This window comes from Camponotus floridanus, unplaced genomic scaffold (assembly GCF_003227725.1).
Source record: "Camponotus floridanus strain SB8 unplaced genomic scaffold, Cflo_v7.5 scaffold91, whole genome shotgun sequence".
Lineage (NCBI taxonomy): Eukaryota > Metazoa > Arthropoda > Insecta > Hymenoptera > Formicidae > Camponotus > Camponotus floridanus.
This window is the reverse complement of record NW_020229862.1, coordinates 782876-809214: the sequence shown is the minus strand read 5'-3', so window position 1 is coordinate 809214 and position 26339 is coordinate 782876. Positions and strand designations below refer to the sequence as shown.

At 31.6% G+C, this 26339-nt stretch overlaps 2 protein-coding genes across 5 annotated transcripts in view; both read right to left on the bottom strand.

Annotated features, from left to right (window-relative positions):
- Positions 1–746: 746 nt before the first annotated feature.
- LOC105257071 (enhancer of mRNA-decapping protein 4) lies at positions 747–5846 on the bottom strand. Its single transcript, XM_011267436.3, has 9 exons — positions 5614–5846; positions 5385–5453; positions 4619–4827; positions 4016–4398; positions 3669–3937; positions 1928–3579; positions 1642–1849; positions 1264–1554; positions 747–1129 (listed from the first exon to the last, which is right to left on the bottom strand). Exons 1-9 carry the CDS (start codon positions 5622–5624, stop codon positions 940–942), a joined length of 3282 nt encoding a protein of 1093 aa, XP_011265738.1. The 5' UTR covers positions 5625–5846; the 3' UTR covers positions 747–939.
- Positions 5847–7025: 1179 nt separating this feature from the next.
- LOC105257070 (diacylglycerol kinase 1) overlaps positions 7026–26339 on the bottom strand; it is an 83184-nt gene continuing 63870 nt past the window's right edge. For 3 of the 4 annotated variants that reach the window (XM_025414917.1, XM_011267432.3, XM_011267435.3), the window contains 15 exons: positions 24134–24268; positions 23599–23809; positions 22591–22752; positions 17532–17654; positions 16709–16758; positions 14993–15067; positions 14544–14781; positions 14157–14362; positions 13521–13694; positions 12917–13205; positions 12302–12426; positions 11849–12136; positions 11452–11653; positions 11110–11291; positions 7026–10710 (listed from right to left, as the gene is read on the bottom strand). In XM_025414917.1, the coding sequence (XP_025270702.1) occupies positions 10621–10710; positions 11110–11291; positions 11452–11653; positions 11849–12136; positions 12302–12426; positions 12917–13205; positions 13521–13694; positions 14157–14362; positions 14544–14781; positions 14993–15067; positions 16709–16758; positions 17532–17654; positions 22591–22752; positions 23599–23809; positions 24134–24268 (2550 nt within the window). In that variant the 3' untranslated portion in view covers positions 7026–10620. The remainder of the gene's footprint in view (positions 10711–11109; positions 11292–11451; positions 11654–11848; positions 12137–12301; positions 12427–12916; positions 13206–13520; positions 13695–14156; positions 14363–14543; positions 14782–14992; positions 15068–16708; positions 16759–17531; positions 17655–22590; positions 22753–23598; positions 23810–24133; positions 24269–26339) is intronic. The other variant, XM_011267433.3, reaches the window with a different exon arrangement.

Sequence of the window (26339 nt, the reverse complement as noted above, 5' to 3'; positions counted from 1 at the left end):
TGTTTCTGAATACTTATTATCAGACCAATTTAACATTAAAAATGCATATATATGTACTTTTATCCTTCAATTCAATGTTAACTATTATTATACTTATCAATTCAATTAAACATAATTATACTATTCAATTAAATATAATTATTAATTATACTTATTTTAATAGATTTTTGTCTCTAATTCACAAATTACTGATCCTAAAAATATAGGATTGTTTTTAGATAAAACATTGTGTTTATAAATGATTATCAAGCTAAAAAATTCTTTCAAAGTTAGATATTTTAATTAAAAATTTTTACAATATAATTTTTACCACATTTTCACATATAAGTATGATTAAATATAACAAGTTCATAGTGAATGAAATCCATGTATTATATTTAAGGTCAGAATTTAAATATGAAATATGAAGAAATATTTTTTTTATATTTCTTTTTACTATCAACTTACAAGTGAAAATTCATCTTTACATCCTTTTATAACATCCTTCATGCAGAGTTTAAAGATAGAACAAAAAATATTTTTTTTTCATCAACATTAATACTGAATATTTTCTAGTATTAATTTATCGTCAAATCAATATTTTGCGCTCAACTTAAAACATTTCTATTTTTGTCCCAAAAATTGAATTAAGCAGTTTATGTAAAAACTCTTTAAAAAAAGTTTTTATTGTAAAATATTTAAACAGATAAAAATGAATAACATAATTAATTGCATATTAAATGCATAGATAGATATTGTAAGATAAAATTAAATCGGTTTTAAATATATTTTGATATAGCACGAGTAAATTCATTAAAGTATTTGTTTCATATTTTATATAAGTCACTGCCAGTCTTAAACATAACTTTCGCAAATATTGCTTTTTAGATAAAAGTAGTTTTTAAACAAAACGTACAAAATCTTATATTGTATATTTAAATGATCTCACAAGTGTGGCGGTCAAGGATGCTGATTTAATAGTGCACGCGCAGCCATAGCGAGCATTTTCATGCGACGCGTTGATCGATGATTCGGATTATTTGCTACAAATGTAGCCAATTGATTTTGCAGAGTTATTAGCACGGTGCCCATATGTTCTCGTGTTACAGGATCAGTTGGATCTAAATTTAATATTGCTTCTTCTAGCCACCTGTGTATATAATAAAGAAATATGATTCTTGTTTATATTTAATAATTTTGCAAATAGAATAAAAATTGTGTCCTATTCTTATATTATGTCAATCGATATAATTTATATAATCTAAATTAAAGGAACATAATTACCTATGTTTTAGTTCTGTACGATGTCCTAAATCAGCAGATAACTGCTGTACGAGCGAAAGAATCACAGGTTGCTGTAAGATACATCTAGAACCTTGTCCCTGAACTCCTGGACACGAAAATACTCTCGAAGGTTCCGTTTTTTCGCATACTAATACTACTAATCCTAAATCGCTTGCACTTAAAGCCTGTTGGAAAGCAGCATTTAATTGACCTCTTTGAAGAAGAGACATGACACGTGCTTGAGTATCAGCTACAGCAGCTACAGGTATAGCAGGTGTTGTAGCTCTTGATCTGTAAATTGAGAAACATTTATTGAAATTTTTATCTGCATCTAAATAATCGTAATTCTAAACTTCAAGTTTGCGACATATCCCTTACCGCGCACTAGAAATTTCTGTAAGCTGCTGACTCAGATTTTCCCGTATGGAATCACGAATTGCTCGAATGGTACTATCTTGTGTTGTCGTTAAAATTCTATTCAGTTCAGTTTGTAATTCTTCACGTACTGATGTTGATAATGCTTCACTGAGTTGTTCATTGCGATGCTGACATTGCTTCTCGACGATGGTGTCAATATGTTGTAGATCTATGTAAAGAGATATCATGTACATAAAACATTAAAGAAACAATTATTCTATACTGATAAAATACATATACTATTTACATTCATGAGTGCCTTTAATAAAGATATCTTGAATTTGCTTAAACATAACTTGACAAATCTTTTCCATGCCAGGTAAAATAAAACTTGTGAATATTTCTTTAAAGGCAACGTCCAAAGCAGGTTTAGCTGCATTTGCAGCTGTCAAAGCTAAGGCATCTTTTACACGCGCACTGTTTATTAATTCAGTTATATTCTTCTGAAAGAGTTCATCCATTTGATTCGCGTCTAATCTCATTTGATGTTTTAAAGGCATTATCATTTCTTCAATTGTACGTGGCAAGATACTTTCAATTTTATCTTTGATCGTTGTTTCGAATGTGTTTAGAAATTCATGTTGACGAGCCATTTGATTGTACAGAGTTTGTTCTAGACTCGCATTTTGTTGCTGAGATATTCTCGCCAATGCAGATTCTATTCGCGTGGATGGCGATTCTTCCCGTAATCTGATTACCTCTGTCCGCAATTCTTTTATTTCTTGGCACTGGTCTTGAATTATTTCTAAAACAGATTTCAATTTGTTATTCAATTCGACATTATTGATATCACTATTCGGTCGCCACGATGTTCCAGTATCGTCAATTGAAAGAGATATTGCTTTCGACTCATCTTTCGTCTTTTGCCTTTGTAAATTGTTCTCGTCAGAAAATTCCTCCGATTCTTGCATAGCATGTATATTTACATCTTTGAGCAAGACCATTGGGATATTAGACCAATCTTCGTCGGCGTTTGTTTTTGTTTCTGATTTGTTATCAATTTCGGTTTCTTCGTCTGGTTTAGTAAGAGACAAAATTTCTCTTACTTCTCTAGAAGGACTGCTACCACAACTAGCAGGGGCTTGCTCTTCCATCTCGTTTTTTGCAAGTGGTGGATCAGATACGTTCAAAGCTTGCACTGCTTGTGCAAGAGAAGGACTGCTGGATAAAACTTTCCCTAATTCCGGGCTTCCGGAATTAGATTCTAGTTCGTTATTCTCTTTTTTTGCAGGTGAACTAAACGCATCGGGTGTCATCAGATTTAAGCCACTGGTATTATGATTAATCGTTGTTTCAATTGTAGTGGATAAAGAACGTTCTCTCTCGCAATTCTCACCGGAAATACCATTGTGAGTGACGGTTCCCATATCCGGCAAATCTTCGGAATAATCTAACGAATCATGAGTAAGTGTATCTATAAGATAATTGCCACTTGCTTGTGAAGCAGGTTTAAAAGCAATGTGACACTCTTGTAAAGATTTTGGTTGAACTAGATACATGTAAATGACAAGTTGTTCATCGTTTTCTTCAATCTCTTCACATGTACATAGGTCTTCTAATGATTCGCCATTCGATCGAATCTTGCGTTGATCAGCATCGACGATTCCAAAGCTTAGAATAGGATATGGCAGGAGAAACTCTGATACCGTGCTTATGCAAGCCAATGCTTCACCTTTGTCTTTTGAAAGACTTAATATATATAAAATTTTATTATAAATATCCGATAGAAATAGATATCCGGCACTAAGATCTAAGCCTGCTTTCAACACTGGCATTTTACCAGTAGAAGGATTGGGGGTAAATTTAATCGTCTGTAAACAACTCCACACTTCGCACGACCATACTTTCAATTCTGAATTATTGTCACATCCTGTCACAGCAAACCTCCAAAACTGAACACTGAGAAATAAATAGTAACACTTTTATTAGTCTATTTAATAGGTCAATCTATACATATTAAATTGAATTAATATCTTTAAAATACTCACTCAGGTTGATAATGCTTATGATCATCGAGGAAAAATAGGCAAGAAATAGGTCGTCCTCCATGAGGTTTCCATTGATGTAAGCAACGTGGTTGTGGTTGGCCATTGTGTGAATTATTATGCAGGAAGACCTGGAAAAATTTTACTTCTCCATCTGTACTAGCTGTTGCTAAAGCAGTACCGTCTGGACTAAGTGTTGCTTCAATAATTGTTCCTGAGTGTTGATCAATTTCCATCATCCCTCCGCTTTCTTTAACAGCTGGATTTGTTATCTGACAGAAGAAAGAGGATAAAAATATTTTTCAATTGTGTATTTTCATTTAAGTATAGTCAACTGTACTTAAATATACCTCTATTGATCTAAATCTTGATGCCACCATTGCAACAGACCATAATTCAACTTTAGAACCACGAGTAAGAACTAATAATTTTGATACTTCATCTCCATCGGAAGCATCATCTTCTGGGATATAAGGACACCAAATTACTCGATGACTAGTTGGAGAAACATCTTCCGCGTCTACTTGTAATACTAAACTGCATAATAATTCAGATGGTGTTGGTTCAATTGTATGTATAAAAAGAGATCCTGTATAATCGATGCAGGCAAGAATCGCATTTGAAACATGGGCGAATGCAAGATCTTGAATAGCACCACGCATTCCTCGTAGTAGAGCCCTATGTTCCAACTCTTTATATACAACACGAACTAATGCACCACCAGTACCAGTAACTAAAACATAGAAAAAAATTTAAGTAGAAGTATATAATAACTTAAGTATAATAACTTAACTTAATCAAATTTTTTCTAGATATATAAATAATATTTATTAAATATTTAAAGAATCAATTTTAATAATTGAAACAATTGTATATAAAGTAAAGCAGAAGATACTTTGATTACATTGGCAAAAAATCATAAATAGCAAATCAATAATTCTCTAAAATATTACCTCCTTTTATGCCATAGGCTAAATATTTTCCAGATACATGGACAGCCAACAATTGACCAGTATAAAGATGGTGATCCCAAGTAAAGTCAACGATATTTTTCAGTTTTACTTTTGAGCTACCGTGATCATGATCACCAGGGGAAGGAATAATAGTTACATTTGTGCTACATAATTCTACTGAATGTTGATCCTCTCGTCCATTGAACTCCCTACAGGAACAGAATATTATATATATAATTCTTTTTATACAAAATAAACTTATCTTATATATCAATCATAAATTTTTCTCTTAAGTATAAGGAAAAAAAAGTCAAATATAAATGCAAAAACTACATCAATGAAAGAATATGCTATTATAGCATTCACATGGAAATTTGAGATAGTTTAGACACAATATTCGAGATAAGAGCCATAAAACCATGATACGTGCAATTTATCGCTTGATGCAATATATCTAAATTTCCCACATAAAATGTTATAAAAAAAAAGCCTTAGAAATGTAAAAGTTTGTAAAAAGCAGAATAAAGAGACGAATCAGATGCAAATTAATAAATAGATAAGTTATTATAATCATTCTACAATGTAATAAACATTGGATTTTTCACATGTTGGACAATCTTCCCTTTATCTCTATATTTTTACAAGAGAACTGAATAGAAGTGCCAGAACAATAATGTTTGCATTCGGTCTTGCCATTTAGTGGGACAAAACTCATGTATATACCATGATTGTCAAAGCGTGCATTCGCTTTCTAGGAGATGCTTACACTGTTTGCTCGTAGTGGAGATGCCTCAAATTGCTCTCCCCGGTTTTACTCATCTCGCCAGCCGCGTTCCTGCAAAATAACGATTCAACGATATCACACAGATTATACGCGCCCGGCTCGTCCAAGCGATTCCTAACCTTAACCGATGTAATCGGTATATGTAACATGCCCTCCTCCCCCCCTCCCGCCCACGCGAGATTCGATGTATTACAAAATCTCTCATACGCACCTCTCAGGCATAAATGCTGCTATGTCGCTCGTTCAAGACGAATATGATCAATCGAGTAGCTGTGCGTTCATCACCGACAGATCGTCGTGACGATGATATTCGCGCACGCGAGGTCAATTTGAAAATTTCAACGAGAGCGAAACGTCAGGCGGCTCTCATCCATTTGTCAGTAAGCAAAGTGGAAACCAGTGTCGTTCACGAGGCCTTTCGTTTGATACTGTATTCACATTGACGTTGACTGATATCAGATTGATATATATCTTGAAGGCCAATATCACATTTGTACGATGGAAAGATCGTCCATGCCGATTGGCTGTTCGATAGAGAATTTCTAGGGCTTCGAAAGTTCCTCGCAGTAGCGGCCAATCAGCACGTTCGACGCGACGCCTGTCGTTCGATGAAATGTCATCCAACGCTGGTACGTCATGAAGCGCCAAAGCATGAGCGCGTAAGCATTTTTGAACGGTAAAAATACACATTTTTTTGTATTCCGTTGTATATAACGTTATCGGATTTCGTTTATTTAAGTAATAAGAGAATAGTTAATTGTATCGTGGTGAAGTCGACAAAATGTGTATGTATAGCGCGCGATATCCGATGAAATAAGAAATACAATAATGTAAAGCTCTCTCGCGTATGTACAAGATTCGAAATATCGCGTCGCCATCATGGCGGAAAGTGTGAAAGTGCGCGAGGATAAAGTCGTCGTCGGATGTGGCTTTAATACGGTTTTTGTCACGGAATGAGGTATTTCTGCCTAATCAACATTCTAATTGAAGGTTTTTTAATACGTTTAAAATCTTTTTCTTGCGATCTAAGATTTTATACCCTTCGTTTTAGACAATTGTCATGACGATTGGACGCTTCATTATTCGTATCGTGCTGATTAACTCTGCTTGGTAGGTATTATATTAAATATATAAAAGAAATATGAAATGTATATTCTCTCTCTTTTTCGAATATATATAATTTTTTTTTCTTTTTTTTAATGCATCTCTTTTAAAATATACAAATGAAAAATTTGCTTAATCGAATATAAAAATTTCCATTTAAGAAAAAGATTTCTAAGAAAAGCTTTAGAGATGTAACGTAAAAAGTATAAAAACTGAAGAAAATCTTAAAAACGTTAATAGAGTAATGAGAAATTTTTTAAAATTTGGGAGAAAATTTTCACTTGTAAAAAATATATAACATATTTAACAACATTAAAGAGAGAGAAATATATATTTAAAAATTGACTCTCTAGCAAGTGTTAAATGTACATATGATAAATTCTTAAATATCTGATATATACGCATTTAAGTCGAAAAATTATTTGCGCCATGCGAATATATTTCTATCTTTATTCGATAAGATAAACGACAATTGCTTCGAAATTCTGAAATATTGAAAAATCATTAATAGGAAAAATATACGTGATATAAATTTACACTTTATTTCTTATGTTATATTACACTATAGACAGGCTTTTTTCATTCGCGTACGTGTCTATCCTTTGGAAAATGGCAGTAGTGCTCAAACGTACATAGACCCAAAAAAAGATGGCAGTAAATTCAGCTAATGTCGGATATTCGTAAGTAGCGCTTAACAACTATAACGCATACATTTCGTATATCAGACGTATTTGCGGATCACTATCGAAAGCGAGAGAAGAAAAGTGTGAATCGGACTATAATATCATATATAATAATAATTAAATAATGTTCTCAATAATATTCAATATTTGCCCGGTTATTAGCAACATAAAAAATTCAAAAATCTGTAATTTGCTACGCATTTTAGTCGTACGAAAAATAACAAAATTGAAAGGAAATTACAGGCAAATTTGTTCTTCTAAAATAAATTGTTAATTTATATTTAAATTTATAAAATTATGTGCACTGCTGTTATCTATTTTGTCTTTAATATACTAATTTCTTCAGGAATTTTTCTTGCTTGAAATTCGTTAATGGTCCGAAAAAGAATTACAATTTTAGCATAATAAATTTTCATCCTAATCTTATAGATATTTTTATTATTATTATTATATATATTGGATGTTATTTTTTTTCTACATATCAATCTTGCAAAATTAGTTGATTTATTTCTATCATGCTTTAGAATCATGTACGTGTGTGTGTATGTGAAAATTTTGCAATAAAATTCTATTTTATAACTTTTATGTATACTTTGTCCGATTCATGCTTTGCTATTGTATGTATTTTCTTTACGATGAAATAGCTACATGTTCTTGAGATACTGAATGTTCGCTAGATTCTTCTTGGAATATCGTCCACATATAATACGACATTTATCTTCTCATTTCTTTTATCTCGGGAACTATTTAGAGATTTGTTGCCGTAAATTGTGCATTCGAATTTCCAAGTTCTCAAGCAAACATCTTACTTTTCGTACTGCCGCATAAATGGGTAAATTTTTTGGGTCTTTTTACATCATATATAATGTTACACAATGACAAAGCACACTGAGACACTGCGCCAATCCAATAGAAAAACAATATCGTCGTTATTGTGCCGTTAATATTCACATGTCAAATGGACCGCAGGGATAGACTCCTGTTTGTCCTCGCGACGATTTTTCATTTTCCTCTTCATTTTTCATTCCCCTAAAATTTGATCACTAATAGATAACAACTCGAAAATTAAGACTTTGGTTACAAGTTTCATTTGTTAAGCGTAATATTTCGATTACTCTAATCAACTATAATCAACCGCATTAATCGTCACGGAAGATTGCGATAAAAAACAATGACGATTATGAGCGATCAGTGCTTGGAAAAAGACTAAATCATCTACTTTGCGGAAGTAATGTTGTACTTTGAATCATCATAATTGTAAATTCTATACTATTTTACTTACACGGTATTTTCGTTTTTAAATCAACTAATTGTCACATTTTATTAATTTATTCCGCATAGTAGACGCAAGTAAAATCTAGATAGCTGCGAGAGATGACGGTTTAAGCATCTTACAAAAGATTAAAATCTCGGTCTGCACGAAGATATGAAAATTTAAAATCGTCTTTGTTTATATATATCGAGATGGTCCCTGCGGGATTTTAAATCGTATTTACTATATTATTCCTCTTTGGCTGCATATATGTGTATATATATATATATATATAATTACAAAAACACATAAAATTTCGTTTCACTACTCATTAGATTCAAGATTGATACATATCTCAGATTTCACATTACATATTAACAAAATGCGTTTAACAAGTGCATAGAAATAGAATTCATATAATTTAATAAACAGCACATTTAATAAAATTACAATAACATAAAATTTCGTTTCGCTACATTAGATTTAAAACTGATATATATATCAGATTCTATATTATACATTAACAAAATGCGTTTAACAAGTGCATGGAAATAGAATTTATATGATTTAATAAACAGTACACTTAATGGCTAGATTGGCTACTTCTTTTCTTAACATTTACGGAAATACTAAAAAATGAATCGCCCAATAGTGTTATTGATATATAAAGTTTTAATCGGAGTAACTGTAGCAGAGAAGAAGGAAAAGTGCTTCGAAGCATTCTATTACTTAACAGTATAGGGCCATCAAGAGTATATAAAATACAGGCGCTCATACGCGTAATAAGAGAACATAAATCAATGAATTTATGAAAAATTTACTTATAATTCTTTACAAGCACAAAGTGCAAAAATAGTATATGAAGTAGTATATGAAAAATATGAAGTATATATATGAAAAGTAATAATTACAATCATCAAAAATGATATAAATGTGACATAAAGACACAAATTATATTGTATTTATTATCGAGAATTATAATCCGCACGTGGATTAAATGATATCTATTAATTCTCTAACTCGTGATTCATGATTTCTCATAAATGTTAACAACCAAACAGCACACATTACAACGTGCTACGCAATCGTACTCGCTCGTTGATATGCTTATGATATATTGCTCTGACTTATAAAGTATATGAAAAATAAATAAATAAATATATTGAATAAATAAATAAATAGATCCTGATTTATATCTAAGCGTTTACGACTAAGCCTTACAAAAAACTTAGAATTAAGAGAGGAAGGTATGTGACTCGTGAGATTGACGGACGGATTCGTGCAAAGGAGAACCAGAATTAGGAATATATCACGTATCACGTAAGCGAAAATATGTCGACCAGTCCAGTCCATTTGTTTGCCCATCCTTTCTACGCTAAAAGTGCTAATTGTTCGGCGATAGATCTTGAAAGAATTATATCATTACATACGCGCTCTAAATTGAAGTAGTTGTTACAACTCCACTCTCGTTTGCACGACACCGCACAATTCGCCGTGTCAATGTGTTGTTTATTTCTTGCATAAATATGTGCGCCAGTCGGTTTGCACACATATAAAAAGCAGCAGAATTCAGAAAGCTTTCGCCGAGCAATTGATGACTTGCGCGAAGTAACTTGACTCTTAATTGAAAGGGCGACATCTTTACAAACGAGTTTATTTTCGCTAAATCTGAAAGATACTTTAATCACAATTTCTTTTTCATTAATATTAATATAATCTCTATCGATTCGCAGCTGAAAGGCAATACGTAAGTTAAGCGACAGAATTATTATCGTATGGCGAATTAATCCTTTTCCGCTCGATGTTTTTATTTCGCCAATTGAGAATTAAAAAATGATCAAAAATTGCTAGCATTCAAGGCTTAAAGACAGTCGAGCCTACCGCTTGGCATATCTAAGACTAAGACATGAAATTCCGTTTAGTTTGAAAAATACTGTACATAAAAATACCTATGACGCGTTGACGCTCGCGTTCTTCGTGTTTAAATGAGTATCTGAGCTCGCGTTCTTCGCATTTAGATGAAAAGCTGCGACTACGTATGAAATCGATACAGCTGTCATAATAAAGAGGATTAAACATGCCGGACAATAACAAGACTGGATTAGAGATTGAGTTAGAATTGATCTTTTCACTCGATAGAATCCATCCTCCTTCGCTAAAAGCGTAAAGCTTATTGTATTCATCTCCTTAAAAACCGGAAGAAGCCTTTACTCTTGTCTGGCGGTGGTGCCATCAACATTGGTACTTGATTTTTATGTGTAATGCGAATCTATATCAGAGAACCATTTTCATTCAATTTGCAACTTGTTCAATAAAAATAAAATGGTATATTACATATATAATATTATGATATAATAAACTAAGAGTACAAAATAAATAAGAGTACAAAAATATTCATTCTAAATAATTCATTTATAATAAAGTTTTAATAAATTCATTTATAATAAAGTTTTATGTAGTGCGAAATATCTTTTGATAAAAATTCAAGATAAATTTATTATAAAACAAAATTTAATAAAAATTACTGAAAACATATTTCCGTTCTGTTCTCTCTAACTAAGCCGGTAGAACTTTTTCATGTAAAAAAAAAATCATGCTAAAATATATGTTCCACTTATTTTAGTATCGTACTAAATATTTATATATTTCACTATTCGTTTCAGCTCACCGTGCAAGGACCTTGCATCCAAGGTTCTCCGTCGATTTGCATGGGGAATCGTTTGTTTGTAATGATAGTGACGCTGCTGCATTGGGCTAGTCTTCTACCGGAATGTCGCAATCCAGTCTTCACTTGACCCATGTGCAAACAGTTCTCCAAACCGATTACTTCTATGAGATTATCCCCAATGTCTGCCGGTAAATACGTAGTATCATCAGAAAAAGGTAATTCTTCAAATATATTCTATTTATACTTGTGATATTTTATGCACACGAACGAGATGCAAAAATACATTTATTAAATTGTTCATGCTTAATTGATCATTTCTTGCACGTTAAATGAATAACTCACCTTGAATCGCGGCGGTGAGATCTACGGAATTGAAACTACTGGTACTAAGTTCTTTATCCGGTCGCTTTTTTCGTTTACCAAGACGATGCCGCGTATGATGTTCACCCCAAAGATTCGAACCTCCATGAGTAAAAGGAATGTTTAACAATGCGACTCCTTGTAAAGATGGCCCATGCGCCAAATCTAGAGGTGTACCATCGCACTGCAATCGATGAAATGCATGTAATGTCACGAATTCCATTAATTCCATGAAATTGATTGAACGATTACAAATTCATCTATTGCGTATTCGAAATTATAAAATAGATATGATTGATTAATTCATCTAAATATTGAATATTTGATATTCGATGTATTGGTTTATTAATCGAATGAAAAATTATTAATTTATGCTTACGATTATTTCGAGATCTTCGTGAAGATTTTTGCAACTGGCAGCAAACTGTTCCGTAGTTGCGTATTCAAAGTACCACAGCTTATTTTTCATTCTGCTATTAAATTTCTCAGGATTTTTCTCTCTTTCCATATGGAATTTGACACAAATGGCAGCGTCAACGCCAACCGAGAAATAATTATTAATGATATTGTATGGTATACTGTCTTGATTCGGTTTCTTCTCGTCTTTTTGATCCGAAACTTCTATTTGCCAGCGATCCATCATTACCTGCGTCGCTTTTTCTATTTTCTGCGAACCATTTAGATTTCGTATAACGAATTCTTACAGCAATCTTTGATATGGTGCATTAAATAAGTCAGATATTTTTTACACAATAATGTGTAAAAAATAAAAATAATTTCTCATAATTGGAATATTATTAAAATATTAAATACATCATATAGCTTACTTTACCTTAAGCACTTTGTGCACTGCTTCTCCTTCGTAACCACCACCCCAGCGTAAACATCTTGCGAGATCATTTCCTGTACCGAGAGGTATAACGCCAACAGCAGGTTGTTTTTCAAATTGTACACGATCTGAATTAAATAGTAGTAAAAGTACTGATTACAATGCCACTAAAACTTACATTAACATTAAATAACATTAAATAACATCAATATAATATTAATTAACGTTAATGTTTTATTAAGGCAGCATCAAAATAATAACTTATTTTTCGTAATTAGTTAATAAAAAATCTATTAAATTCCATTTCTAATTTATATGAATGATATTCGACAAAGTTCCGTAATTTATTATTGAATTTATATATAATTTGTATAATTTATATCTAACACGTAACATATTACAAAATTTATTAAAAAACACCATTTTTATTCGCGTTTTCTTCAAACATTCAATAGCACTTCTATTCGTTTCACAAGTTTTTCGATAAATTTAATTAAATAAAATAAAATAATAAAATAAATATTTTTAATATTTCATAAAAATATTTTTTATAAAATAATAACAAATATTAAATAAAATAATAATCAAATAAGATATTATTAAATCATGATGCATTACCCATCGTTTCTAAAACCCAGCCAACAGTTCCATCTCCGCCACAACAGATTACTTTAAAATTCTCCACATCCTTAAACATTTGTAAACCCTGCATAGGTCCACCAATCGCTAGATTATGGACCTGTCGAGGATTCAAAATGTATTGAAATTTTCGTAGCATTCGCTCCCCTTGTCGGCCACCCGATTTTGGATTTATGAATACTAAGAGCGGCATTGTGTCCTCCGGTGGAGAAATTTGAAAAGACATAGCTGGTTGTTGATTCGAACTACCGCAGCTTAGGAAACCACCCTATAAAGTTCATTACATTTACTCATGTTGCAGAACATGTTTATTCTATTATGGTCCCTAAGAATTTTATTTTCTTATTTCATTATTTTCTTTAAACATTTTTCTTAATATTATTTCCTTTAAATAATGTATTTTGTTAGTTAAAAATATTCTACCGCGTTTTAAAATTAAAATCTTTTACAAAAGAATTAAACAAGCTATAATTTTTCCAATAATTAAACATATAAGTAGAAAAGTATTTCATGTATATTCTTTCTTTCGTATGAAAATGGCATGTAATGAGACAATTAATGCAGATCATTATATCGCACTTACGGAGCTGACGGATGAAGTATCTTGACCGTGTTTGCTACCTCGTTTGCTATCCCTCGATAACGATCTTTGTCTATCTAGCACAACGGGACAAATCGCTGTAGGTGGAAGGATATGTACCGCATGCTCTCCAAGCGTACATTCCGCTCGTACTTGTGACGCGCATCTATTATGCAACTGCAACATTCCCATGGAAATATCCATACAGCTATAAGTATCCTCATCCATTATCATTTTAATTAATAAAAATTCCATATCTACAACATTCTCATATCTATATTTAACATATCTCATATCTATAACATTCTAACTGCGAACTACTTAAATTAAAATATTTTTACTCGCATTATCTAATTATTTAGTTTTAAATAAAAGAATTTGTTAAAGACGACATAAAGAAAAGAAATATAAGTAATATAATTAAATACACAAAACATTTTCTTTTTAATTGCTAAATTTATATTTATTTTATAATGCTTGAGTTTTAAACCATATACTTATTATTAGAATATTCTTTTATTTTTTATATTGTTATAAATAAATTCTAATTTTTGATAATGTAATATAATTAATTAAAACGATATGATGTGATAGATGCCTATTGCCTTGTATTTTGTGTATCACTTTGATTATACTCACCGTTAATTGACACCATCTGCAGTGTAATCCGGTGATGCCGTTGTAACTTTTGATCGTTTTTTTGCACTTGGAACATTTCCCGTGGCAATTACCTTCGACCCAATGATGAATCATTGTCTGGGATGTTTTTTTGCTTTTGACATAAGTGGCTATACAGGAGGCAGGCGCTCTTTGAACGCATCTCTCATGTACTGTGTATTTGCAAACTGAAAAAGGGAACTTGGTCATTTAATGACGATTGTATCTATCCGTTGATTTTGTTGCATTGTATGCACAAAATACGTACTTGTGTCCTATTTTTAGAGATATTGATTGCACTTCTCGCACAATTTTGTTTTATGCTAGCATCGTGAAATAGGAAAAATATTATGGATTTCTTATACTTACAAACGCAACAGAGTCCTTTTTTGCCGAGACCAACCAGCATATTTAGACAAAGATTGCAATACGCTGGTTTACTGAAATGTTTCAATCTCCACAGATGATTCCCATCTTCTTTTACGTGGGAATCTAGACCCAGAAGAACCAAGAGAGGAATTGTTGTAAGACCCCCTCGTTTCCATTCCTCCAATGAGACTGTACCATCTGCATCGTAATCAATTTCTATCATCATATCCTGTAGGATCTGAAATATAAAGTTTTATTTTCCATTTATTGATCCCGTATATTCCAATTGCGGCAGCTTCGGTAAATTTCTTATAATTTTGTTGATATCTTCTTAGAATAGAAAATGATTATTATTGGATTTATTAATAGGAAGATGATAGGAAGATGATTCCAATCTTCAGAATAGTTCATTAATATCATAATTCGCTAAAAGCTCTTTTCCTGCTTACCGGTTTCAGCTCTGTGACATCCCAACCGAGATATTCCGCGACATTCATCATTTGATTCACGATGCAGTCCATCTCCTAAAAACGCATGATAATAGCATTAGTAACAACGAAAGAATAAATAAAGAATAAATAAATGTTGCATTGCATGTGTCATTTTCTACTAACATTGTGTTAAATTATATATATCATATTTTATTTGTGTATAATTTAATCTTATTAAATTATTAAATTCCATATCGCTTAAAAAATATATATAAATTATAATATATATATTATATTAAGATATATCGATATATCTATATATCGCGTATATTAAGATATATCGATCATCTTCCTTCTTTGAAGGACGTACATACATTATATATCGCGAGACAGTTTTAATATATCTTTGATTAAAAACTCTTTTTTGGCCGCTTATTTGCTTTAGCTGAACAGATCTGAATAAAGTAGTGGCTTCGCCTCATTTTTAATAACGTCTGCCTTTCCCATGATTCCGCTATCGGTACTGTGAATATTTATCAACGCGACGCATAATTTGTACATCGTGATATGAATGATTTATTCAATATGGAACTCATTATGTGACGACGCCGATCGTCGTTTTCCCAACATCCTTCTCGACCGCAATTTCATGTCGACGCGTAAATCTCACTCCTGCTGTATATTCTATCGATGCATCAATATGCACGCGTATCTAATCCCTCATTGAGTGAATGACGAATGCATTGAACGTCATAATCAATTTCACATGTAAAATGCTTATTTGATTCTTACGAAATTAGATTACGGTATTTTAAAATTAAAATGCTTTGTGAAACAATGAAATTTCTGTGAATATTCTGCAAACTTTGTAAAAAAGTATATATTTATCTTAATTATTTTAAATACACAAAATAGTAGAACAATATTTTGTATTTAATTAATTTTGTATTTAATTAAATTTTGTATTTAATTTATTTTAAATTAATCGATAATATTTATTTCTTTATTTATTAATATTCTGTCAATTAGAAAAACACTATACTATATTATATTACTACTTTTATACTGATTATATTTTAAAAAATTATTGATATATTGTAATTAGATAATATTAACAGTTTATAATTTCATTGTTATACACGAAAAGAATATTAATCAATTCATTCACATAATTTTTCTGATCTCTCAATTACAAAGAGGTCAATGATGCGCGTCACTAAAGCGGAAATTGCGTTCGTTCCACATAATTCACGTTGTAACGGATCGCAGAGGGTACATGTCAATTGACGTGCCTATTATGGGTGCGGTCAACAGAGAGCATGGAACAAGTATTTATCTCTTCTATTAATATCAGAACTAAAGCTATTCTATACCGCTATTATTACTTAAGCAGCAAAGGTCAATCTATTTTCATCGGAAAAAAGTCAGTTTTGTTGATATCTCTAAATTATTTTATAATCAAAATTAAATCAAAATGATTTTAAAATAATTAGCAGTAATATTTTATCATGTGTTATTTATCTATCGTTTGTAATTATTTCAATAATAAATATTCATAAATAAATATTCATAAATTGCGCAATGACACGATTTTTATTTGATTTCTATGATGACATTACTGTATAATAATTAACAAATATTTTCACTTTATGCAAGCGACGTGTTAAGTATTGCATTGCACACATGTCGTCGTGATGCATTCATATTAACAGATAACAACCGCTCTTTACTCACGTTCGTGTCAAGGACACCGTTCCCATCCGTATCATACAGCCGGAACATGACTGAAAAAAGAAAGCATCACCGAGTTAACACAAGCCGAAATTGCTGCGCAACAAGTTGCAGCTGCACTACAAGTTTGAGCGGGATAGACTTGTAACAACTGTGGCAGAAAATCGAGGATGACTGCTGGCCGACACGCGAGTCTCCTCGTAAATTTTGTTTGTCATTCTCATTCTTTCTAGTATGGACTTTTCAATTTTTTTTCTAAAGGCCAAATATCCAATGATTAATGTAAAAGCAGTTACATTCTTCTAAAACTTTTTATTCAAGAAAATCATACATATGGAAAAAAGTTCCTTTTTTTTTAAATTTTTGTCTTTTATATCATTATTATTTTACAAGTGAGTTTTTTCGATATTTTTTCAAAGACATATATTGAAAAAATCTAATATCTTTCGCGATTATTTAAGAAAAGCAAATATGCAATTTTTATAAGAAGAAACGCGCGTTGAATGTTCAAGTTGAAATACTCTCATGATGATATTATATATTTCGGGAAATATTTTTTTCGCTATTTAATATATGCATGTGTATGAAATAATGTTTCGATGAAGTTATGCTAAAAACAAACCGGACTCCATTAATTTACATTGATGTGTTTTTAATTATTCAGAAATAATCGCGCAACCATTACAGCTTTTTAATCTCGGCCATAAAAACAACGCGCACCTATTTAAAAGCATCGTTGATCTTCTGCTAATGAATTATTCGGGATGAAAGCTCGCGATGTTTCATATATTTCAAGATGGTCGTTGTCTTTGTAGCAATTACGTACATTCCAGTTTATCCTCCGGTCTGCCGGCTTCCAGGAGAGAAAGGTAACAAACGATGTCTTTGAGACTGACTTTAACAGATTGGACATCTATTGTGCTCTGCTTTCTGACGAGATGCCTCATCTCTGCAAAATAGAAATTGATTTTCAACTCGAGTTGATATCAACTTATATATTATATTAGACAGCTTACTTGTTGATCAATAAAGCATAAGACAATTTAATATGATATTTACAAAACAGCACAAATTTAAATTATAATTCATAAATTCATGACACGTTTTAAAATGCATATTATTATTTTATATTCTGCTATAATACATATGCAAGATATCAGACAATTATATATAGTTATAGTGACTATTGTTAATTTACAGCGGAATCCTAAGGATATGTTTTAAAAATTTTTTAATACATATATATGAATATTTTAATTTGTAAGACTGTTATTGAATTATATATAGAAATTTTCGTTAATATTGCTTTCATTCAATTTTGATTAAATGCAATTTTAATCGAGATTTTCTTTGATGCATTTCGTGGAAGAGTCGCTATATTTTCAAAAAGCATCAAGATGTCGGGTAAAAGGAAACCCGCCAGACTTACGATACGATTGATCTGTCCTGTATTTCGTGGAAATTTGGCGGAAAATTCGCGATTCATTCGGTCGTTAAATCGAAACGGGAAATCCAAAGCGATTTCCGCAAGACGATTGAATCGTATTTTTAGATAAACGTTCGCGTGGACTTGAGTAATTGTACCTAAAAGTCTAAAGAGAACCTGTTGCTTCGAGCGAGGTAGCACTGTTATCAATATATAAGCGATTGAATTTATTATAATAGATTGTTAGAATGTAAGCGGTCTGCGAGAGAGACAGAGGTCGACGACGCCTAACTCGTATTTCTGGATCGCCTATTTATATCCGTCGTGTTTAGTTTTGCATGAATCAACGTGGCTCTAACATCGATTGGATCGCCGTAGAAAAATTTATTCTTGTGTGTAGTGATTTTGAGACTCGATTTATGCAATGATTGAATATTAATTTCAATGAGGATTTTAATTTAGGATATCGAATAAAAAATGTACAATCTTTATATTTAATTCGCGGCAGCTGGTATATTTTGGTTTTTATAATACAAAAAGATTAAGTAATGATTGAAATCTCGTATTCTAAATTATAATATACGCATTAATTCGATAATAATTTAATTCATTAAGTATTAATTTTATCTTGAGATAAAAATTTTATTCAATGATGGGTATTATTCATATATTATCTATATACCTTGTCTCGAAAGATCTATAATTCGCGTGTATTCGAATAAGTTTTATTATTAAGCTATGATATCTCGATTAATAAGAAGAATTATCGTATCATCCAATGATTCGATCTCTCTATTTTTATTTTTAGGCGATGTCGCGTCCTACGAAGTAATATTTTTCGCGACGATGGGCAAGCTAAAAATAAATTTTTGCACGAGACGATGCGTCGCGCGAGCTAACGCAGTCACGCGCTTTATCCACGCGGGACGTATATTTTTTTTACGCTCAAACAATCCAATTTATCCCAAGTAAAAGCCGCGAAAAAACATCAGTAACGATATCTAAAAAAATATATAAATCATTTCGCAACGAGGAAACGCGATACATTAATCGATTGTGGGAATTTGCGATTAATCACTGTACAATATATAATCTTGCTAAAACTTTGAGAGAAGAAAAGAATAAATCTATTAAATTATTCTATTATTATTCTATATGTAATTTCTATAGCTATATTTATATGATCTATACTTTGCATGGAGAATTATTATTATTTTTTTAATATACCTACATGATGAATTTTATGAAAATTTATTAGAGATAATTTTTAATTTCTTTTTTTTTAGAAATATATATATATATATATATATATATATATGAGTTATACTATTCGATATTATTTTCCATTAATAAAATGAAGAATGATTGAATTCAGTAATTTAGACTAATTATCATTTGCGGGCAATAACGTGTATATTGATTATTTGATTTAGTTGTGATTTTACATGATAGATACATACACTGAAAAAAAAATTTTGTTGAATATTGCCAAAAAAATATTCTGTTGTAGTAATTGTACATCGTTGTACTGAACTCTCTGTTTTGATGATTTGAATAAGCTTTTTTTACATCAACAAATTATTTCGGAATATTTTAATTATATTTATTTGAACGTATCGGACAATATATTTAATTGGGCAAAACAAATTTTGACTTTTTCAATCAAGTTTTTTTTTCAGTGTATGTTTATCATATATGAAAAAGAAATTTGAGAGAGAAAATATTTATTATAAATTTTATTATAAACACTGAAGCTTTGTGATTATAAAAATTACCGGAGATAATTATATATTACATTTTTCGATTAATTCAATTTCGGAAATTATATGAATCTTTTCTTGCCTATATCTTATAGTCATTTTTATTTTGATTATAAATATATTATGAAGATAAAATTTTATTTTTTAAGATACTTTTTTCAAAGTTGCAAACTTTATTCAAAATCTTGCAGAAAATTTATTTTAAGTGATCAATACGCTGATGTGTAGTTCGTGCTATGATGTTAGATTCACGAAGATTGTGAAATGATCTGTCTCACCTTCCTTCAGCTTTACACCCGACACATTCGGTAACTGCACCATCTTCTTTTTTACTACTATTAAATCGTAAGAGCGATGAAGGAGGGGAAATGTTCTCGATCACGATTACCTAATCTTCTTTGCGATTGCAACGTTTAATAAAAAACCGAATATACAATGATTCTACTATCGACTTGCAGTCGAGATATGTCGATGCACCAATTAATGATTCAGCTCAGAAAAGCACTTGTTGCTTCTCTTGCGACACGAGAGTCACTGAAAGTGTAGCCTCCGTCAAGAAACTGGTATCATTCCCTCGCGCATTCATGACGTCATTTTACCAGATGATATACCGATCTAGCTATTTCGGTGGCACCGGCACGCGTACATACACGCACTACGCAAACTCGTACATGTGTCACGCGAATTATCTGAAACGCGCGCCTCGGTGCCATCTGCGATCGATATGGCAGCTCATTAGTGGTAGTAGCTCATCAACTACAGGAAAAGGAATTGGCTCGAATCATTTTAATTTCTTCCCGTATTTAAAGTGGCATATAACTGTCAAAATTCTTAGAAAGAGAAATATATAGAAAATATAATTGATATACAAGAGAGAAAGAGAGAAGATAGAAAATGAAAGCAGAGATTACGAATGAATCAAATTTCCGTATGCGTTAGTTGAAATAATTTTTCTATTCTATTCTCTTGTTTTCTCACATTTTTTACACATCTGATGCATTTTACGACTGTCTTTTTTATTACGAAGAAAAATACTTAAGAGCGAGTCACTTTTTGATTTATAAAAAATACGATCGAGTTTAAAGCTGAGCTCAGTAACTTTAAAATCGAGAGTACTATAGCGTTATTGGAACTTTGATTCATCCTAACTTTCTACAAATATTATATATTTTTCAATGATATATTTAATATTTTTCTTTCATTTTTCACGAGTCGCATATACCAAAAGACGGTCGGAAGGCTTTAACTTGGCATTTCATCACCTCTGATGATATGTATTTGATGTGGAAGCACACATGTTTCACGAGAAGACGATAAGATCAGACTCGTTCTTCAAACACACCCGGAAATAGAACCGGATCGAGTTTTCTCAATCGTATATACAGTCTTCCGTACGTCATGACATTTCGTAAAGATCAACGCATTTCTCGTTTCGCGGCGTAAGATATTGTCGTCTAAAATCAGAATTTAAAATAGCAATATCCATTTCCTGTATCTCCGGGAAGGCACAAATTTATCGTGGCGATCGCGCACAGACGTGAATAAACATTTCCCTTAAATCCATAATGTAAGCACGATTATTTCCGTCACTTACCGGCGCGTCTTCATTTAGAGCAGATATAAACAGTGTATGTTGATGTCTCGCGTGAATAATTTGAATCGATTGCGTTTTACGTGTCATGCGAGCTGGAAAATTGCCGATTGCTATTCGGAATTATCGCTATACCGAATTTTACGTGAACCTCTAGCCATATTAATCGCTAAACGATAACATTTTCTCTCTATAAATCAAAATATATATTTTAAAATATTCCTAATATTTAAAAGTTATCCCGCATCGAATAAAATACAATGATATGTTTTTTATATGAATAAAAATAATACAGAATGATATAGAGAAATTCACGGAAAACACATAATGAAGCAGGGAGATGGTTGCGTCGATATCATAAAAACGATATAAAAGATAGTATATATCCGCATGATATTGTGGTCGTATTTTTTCGATTACATTGACTGTCACCCCGATATGGTGAAGTACACTTCTGAAAGAGATGTCACGTCCCTCGAAGCCCGTAATTCACCCGGTATTTACGATCTCAGGCTTTGTTTGAGAGTAACGCGTCACTGTAAGATCGATTGCGACCGAAATGGACCCTTTGTTATACTGCTGTAATACGATCTCTTCAAATAAGAATGAATTCGTGCACCGAATTTCACGGATGTACGAGTTCACGTACACCGGAAAAGGAATCTTTTAAGCGAAACGATCTACCGCCCTTTAATCTCTTCACGTAAAGCCATACAACTTGAATAACTTTAATGCAGGATATTCAGGAGGAGCTTTCGATCACGAAGAACCAATTTTTCATCGAGAGCTCCTGAATATAAGCTTTTCAATACTTAAAGTAAGAAGAGAGAAAAACGGATGGATTATATTCAAGAAAGCGAGCGAAAGCCCATTAAAAAAGAATCACGTTCGGATTAGTCTTTAGGGAGAAATAATTTCCGAATTAATGAATGAAGGATGGATGAAAAATGTAACGTAACATTAACGTATATAATGTTAAAGATTTGAACGAATATATACGAACGGAAACTAAGTTTGAAATATAATCTCAATGGTTTGCGAATACGGTATTGAATAGTTGCTCGATGTACCGTTTGCATTGGATTCAGCACGGATCTCATACGCCTACCTTCCAATTTCCCGTTGTTGACGAGGAGGGAATTGTTCGACTTCCTGGACGAATTTCGCGACATTTGGCTGTGACTTGGACTACTATCTGTGCTCTTTTTCTCTAGCACATCGTAACAGCTGTATGATGTATGGGTGACTGTTAACATTGGATGTACGCTTCCTGAATCATCCATATGATTGCGTGAAACACAAAAAAACAAACAGCATGATCGATCGGTTTCGTAAATTGACCTTTTTTCTATACAAAGCAGGATCTCCTCATCGTGCTTTGAAAGATTCATTAGTTGAATATTCATTACTCGATAGTTCGTACATTTAATGTACTCGGTGAAACTATACTCTGAAAATATTTAGAGATGAAAATTGTATGTGCATAAAAATTTATTCAATTATATCTAAAAGAATACAAATTATTTTATGTTATTTTTATGCTAAATTAATTTGTTAAAAATCACAAACCGATATTTACAATCAGCGACTTTATTTTATCGAATAATGCCGTCAGCATTTACGGGAATCTTGATTAAAAGTTCCTTCAGGTCAGTTCAATTGTTATTCACTCGCCATTTCGAAGCGAACAATGGCATTCATTTATATGTAATAAAATAAAAAAAAATTAAGCCGTCAGAGATCTCATTGTTTTGCCTGTTACTGACCTATTTTATCTTATCGAAAAGGAGAATACGTTTATAATAAAAAGTTTTACGTATGTAGAAGAAAAAATGTTCGTATTAAAATGATATCACTATTTTGTATTTATTACATGGTTTTCCCAATAATATATATTATTTGTTTCATAAAACTTTTATATGTATATCATTTCATTCTATTGTTTACCGAAAGATTTTTAGCCAGCATTTTGCGAACAATAATGCTAATAATATTATAGCTTACTTTCCTTTTAAAAGGATTCTTTCGCATTATTATACATAATAAACTGACATAATTAAACTATCATGAAAATTAATTAACCGTCAGTAAAATAATTGCACAAAATATATTTTACCGGTTCGCGTCTTGGAGACTTCGCTCTCCGTTCTGTGGTGACCCAGTGCTTGCAATTTTTCCGTAATTCCATGTATTTTATCAGCCAACGTAGATCCGTGGGTCTCCGCGGAAGTTCCACCAGGTACGCCGGTGCTATTAACGTTACTGCTGGAAGTCGTGTGTGACGTAATTGCGGCACAGGCGGTTGTTGAGGAGAGCACAGCCATCTCCTGGGAAGCAACAAATGCAGATAATACGCGGCTTTTAATTCTTGGTGCACTCGTTTACGCGAATATCTCTTCGGACCGTTTTTTATGCTAAAAGCGTGCTCAGGCGACACTCTTTTTCCGTCCCAACTAATACTATTGCGTCCGCAATGTGCGCCTCGTACTAAGACTTCATACTAGCACTACTTCGTTACAAACTCTTTTTTTTTCGCATCCACAATTTGTGCTCGTGGTCACTTAGAGTTACTTACAGCAATAAACGAGTCACCTTTATTCATAATAGTGATAACACTGCAATTTTTATCAATCTAAAATGCAATATCATACTTTGAAAGCTTTGCCGTCCACTCCACGTGAATCTTTCCTGACGAATGAGAGAAAAAGGTGTCGACACAATTCATCTGGTGTATCAATCTCCAAGTACGAATTCAGGAATTTACGGAAACCCTCGTAATCGATGTCCTGAAACAGCAAATGTAAAGGATTTCTTGAAAAAAAGAGAAATTTAATATGCTAAATTAAAAGGTACAATTTATATAATCTTTATGAAATAATTTATTTATATACAAACAATATAAAGTTAAAGTAAAATCATATTCTCAATTTACTTTGACGTTTCATTATTTTAATTATCGATATCATATAGATTTATCTGACAAAACTGATACATTGAATATATTGCATAACTTGATTTTTAATCGTATCTTTTAAAAAAACGGTTTTATTCGGATATATGACAAATATATCAATATCATTAGGTATAATTGATTAAAAATTAAATGGGCCAACGATCAAATTTCTATGTAGCTTCTTCTCTCTTTTATAGTCGATAGTCGTAATAATAAAAAGTAATTTCGTCACGAAATTTACACAAAAGAAAAGCCGTCGTTAATTAATCTGATACACGGAAGCTATCTCTCTCTCGCATGTTCATTTCGATTTTGTCCGATTCAAGTGAATTTCATTGAATAGGAGATTAAAGTCCAACGAAACGTGTCGCTTTTGCCGACACAATGAATCCGCAAGGTGCGCATTTCGCAAATTGACCGATTACAATTACATCCGGTAACGTGTATTTAGATTCCGCATGTTCTCGATGGATCGATAGTATTTAATGCAATTAATTATGCTCTGTTGATTGCTATTCATGGAATTCATTTCGCGTGCTTGAGCCGTGTCTCTTAAATGAAAAGCCGTTCCACGAAAACTATTCGAGATTTTCGAATAATGTTTGCCGAATGCATTCGCCAAAGTGTAAAGCTATACAAATAATTTCTAAAAGGATAAAACTTGTCTTCAAAGACTTGTCTTAAAACTAAGCGACAATAATTGAAGTATAAGTAATATAAAATAGTTTCCCTGTCGAATATTTCTTTTGCGAATGCAGAATACATGTTAAATCTACCTAAAAAAAAGCAATATTAAGATATCGAATTTAGATAACGTTTAATTTTACTAAATGAGAATTCTGAACGTATTTATTGAACAGAACGCAAATCAATTATCTTTATAATAACTATCATTATTGTCTATCGATACGTGAATGTAATTATTGAATTGGAAAAGTAAATCAATTATTTTTATATATAACTATTATCATCTAAAATATATAATAATTGATTATATAATATTTGAATAAATATAATTAATGGTTGTACCTATTCCAATTCGTGATGAAAATAATTAAAACTGCAAAATATAAAAATGCAAATTGTCATAATTACGAATTATATATATTACAAATATTATAACGAAGAAATTAAAATTTGTATTCTTAAATAAATTTAATCATACGCATATTCATGAAAATCATAAAATAATTATACTAATAAATCCCGATATAAATCGTTTTAAAATTATACAATAATTAACAAAAATATAGTCACATCAAATAAGTATATTTAAAAGTGGAAATATTTTCGCACAGCTCACTTTAATTAAAGTAGTTAAAGGCAGTTAAAAGGGTAGTTAAAAGCAAATAATATTCTCATTGCAGGTGGAAAATTAGATAATATAATATTACGACATTGCATGTAACACTCATTAAGTCCAATTTGTACAAAGACCAAATTTGCGCGCATCTTTGTGCAAACTTCTTGAACAAAAAGTTGGCCGGTTTCGAAAACATGAACTGAGCTCATTCGATCGAATCTGCATAGATATTGGTTCTATCAACCGCAAACAAGTACGCATCCGCCTCTTAGCTAAAATTCATTTGGCATTGAAGCATGCTTCATCTTGTCTCAGAATCCGATTGGGATAGTAACATGAGCGGAAACATGATTCGATACGGGAGCAGGAGCAGCTGATTTTGCAGTTTATACTATTTAATTAATTTTTTTCTGTTGCTCCTAAAAATAATCTACCTTTTAGATATTCAAAGTATTGAAGAATTTACATATATAAAAGCATTTACATATTGCGTTTAAAATTTTAAAAGAAGTTAAAATATGTAAGAATTCAGTTACAGCCACAAAAAAATTTAATATATAATTCAGATACAATTTGACATAATGAATAAATGAAGAAGAAT

Coding starts and splice junctions, on each gene's coding strand:
- LOC105257071 (XM_011267436.3), bottom strand. Junction 4,828..5,384: donor CTCCACTACGAGCAAACAGT/GTAAGCATCTCC, acceptor CTGTTCCTGTAG/GGAGTTCAATGGACGAGAGG. Junction 4,399..4,618: donor AGCCTATGGCATAAAAGGAG/GTAATATTTTAG, acceptor TCTATGTTTTAG/TTACTGGTACTGGTGGTGCA.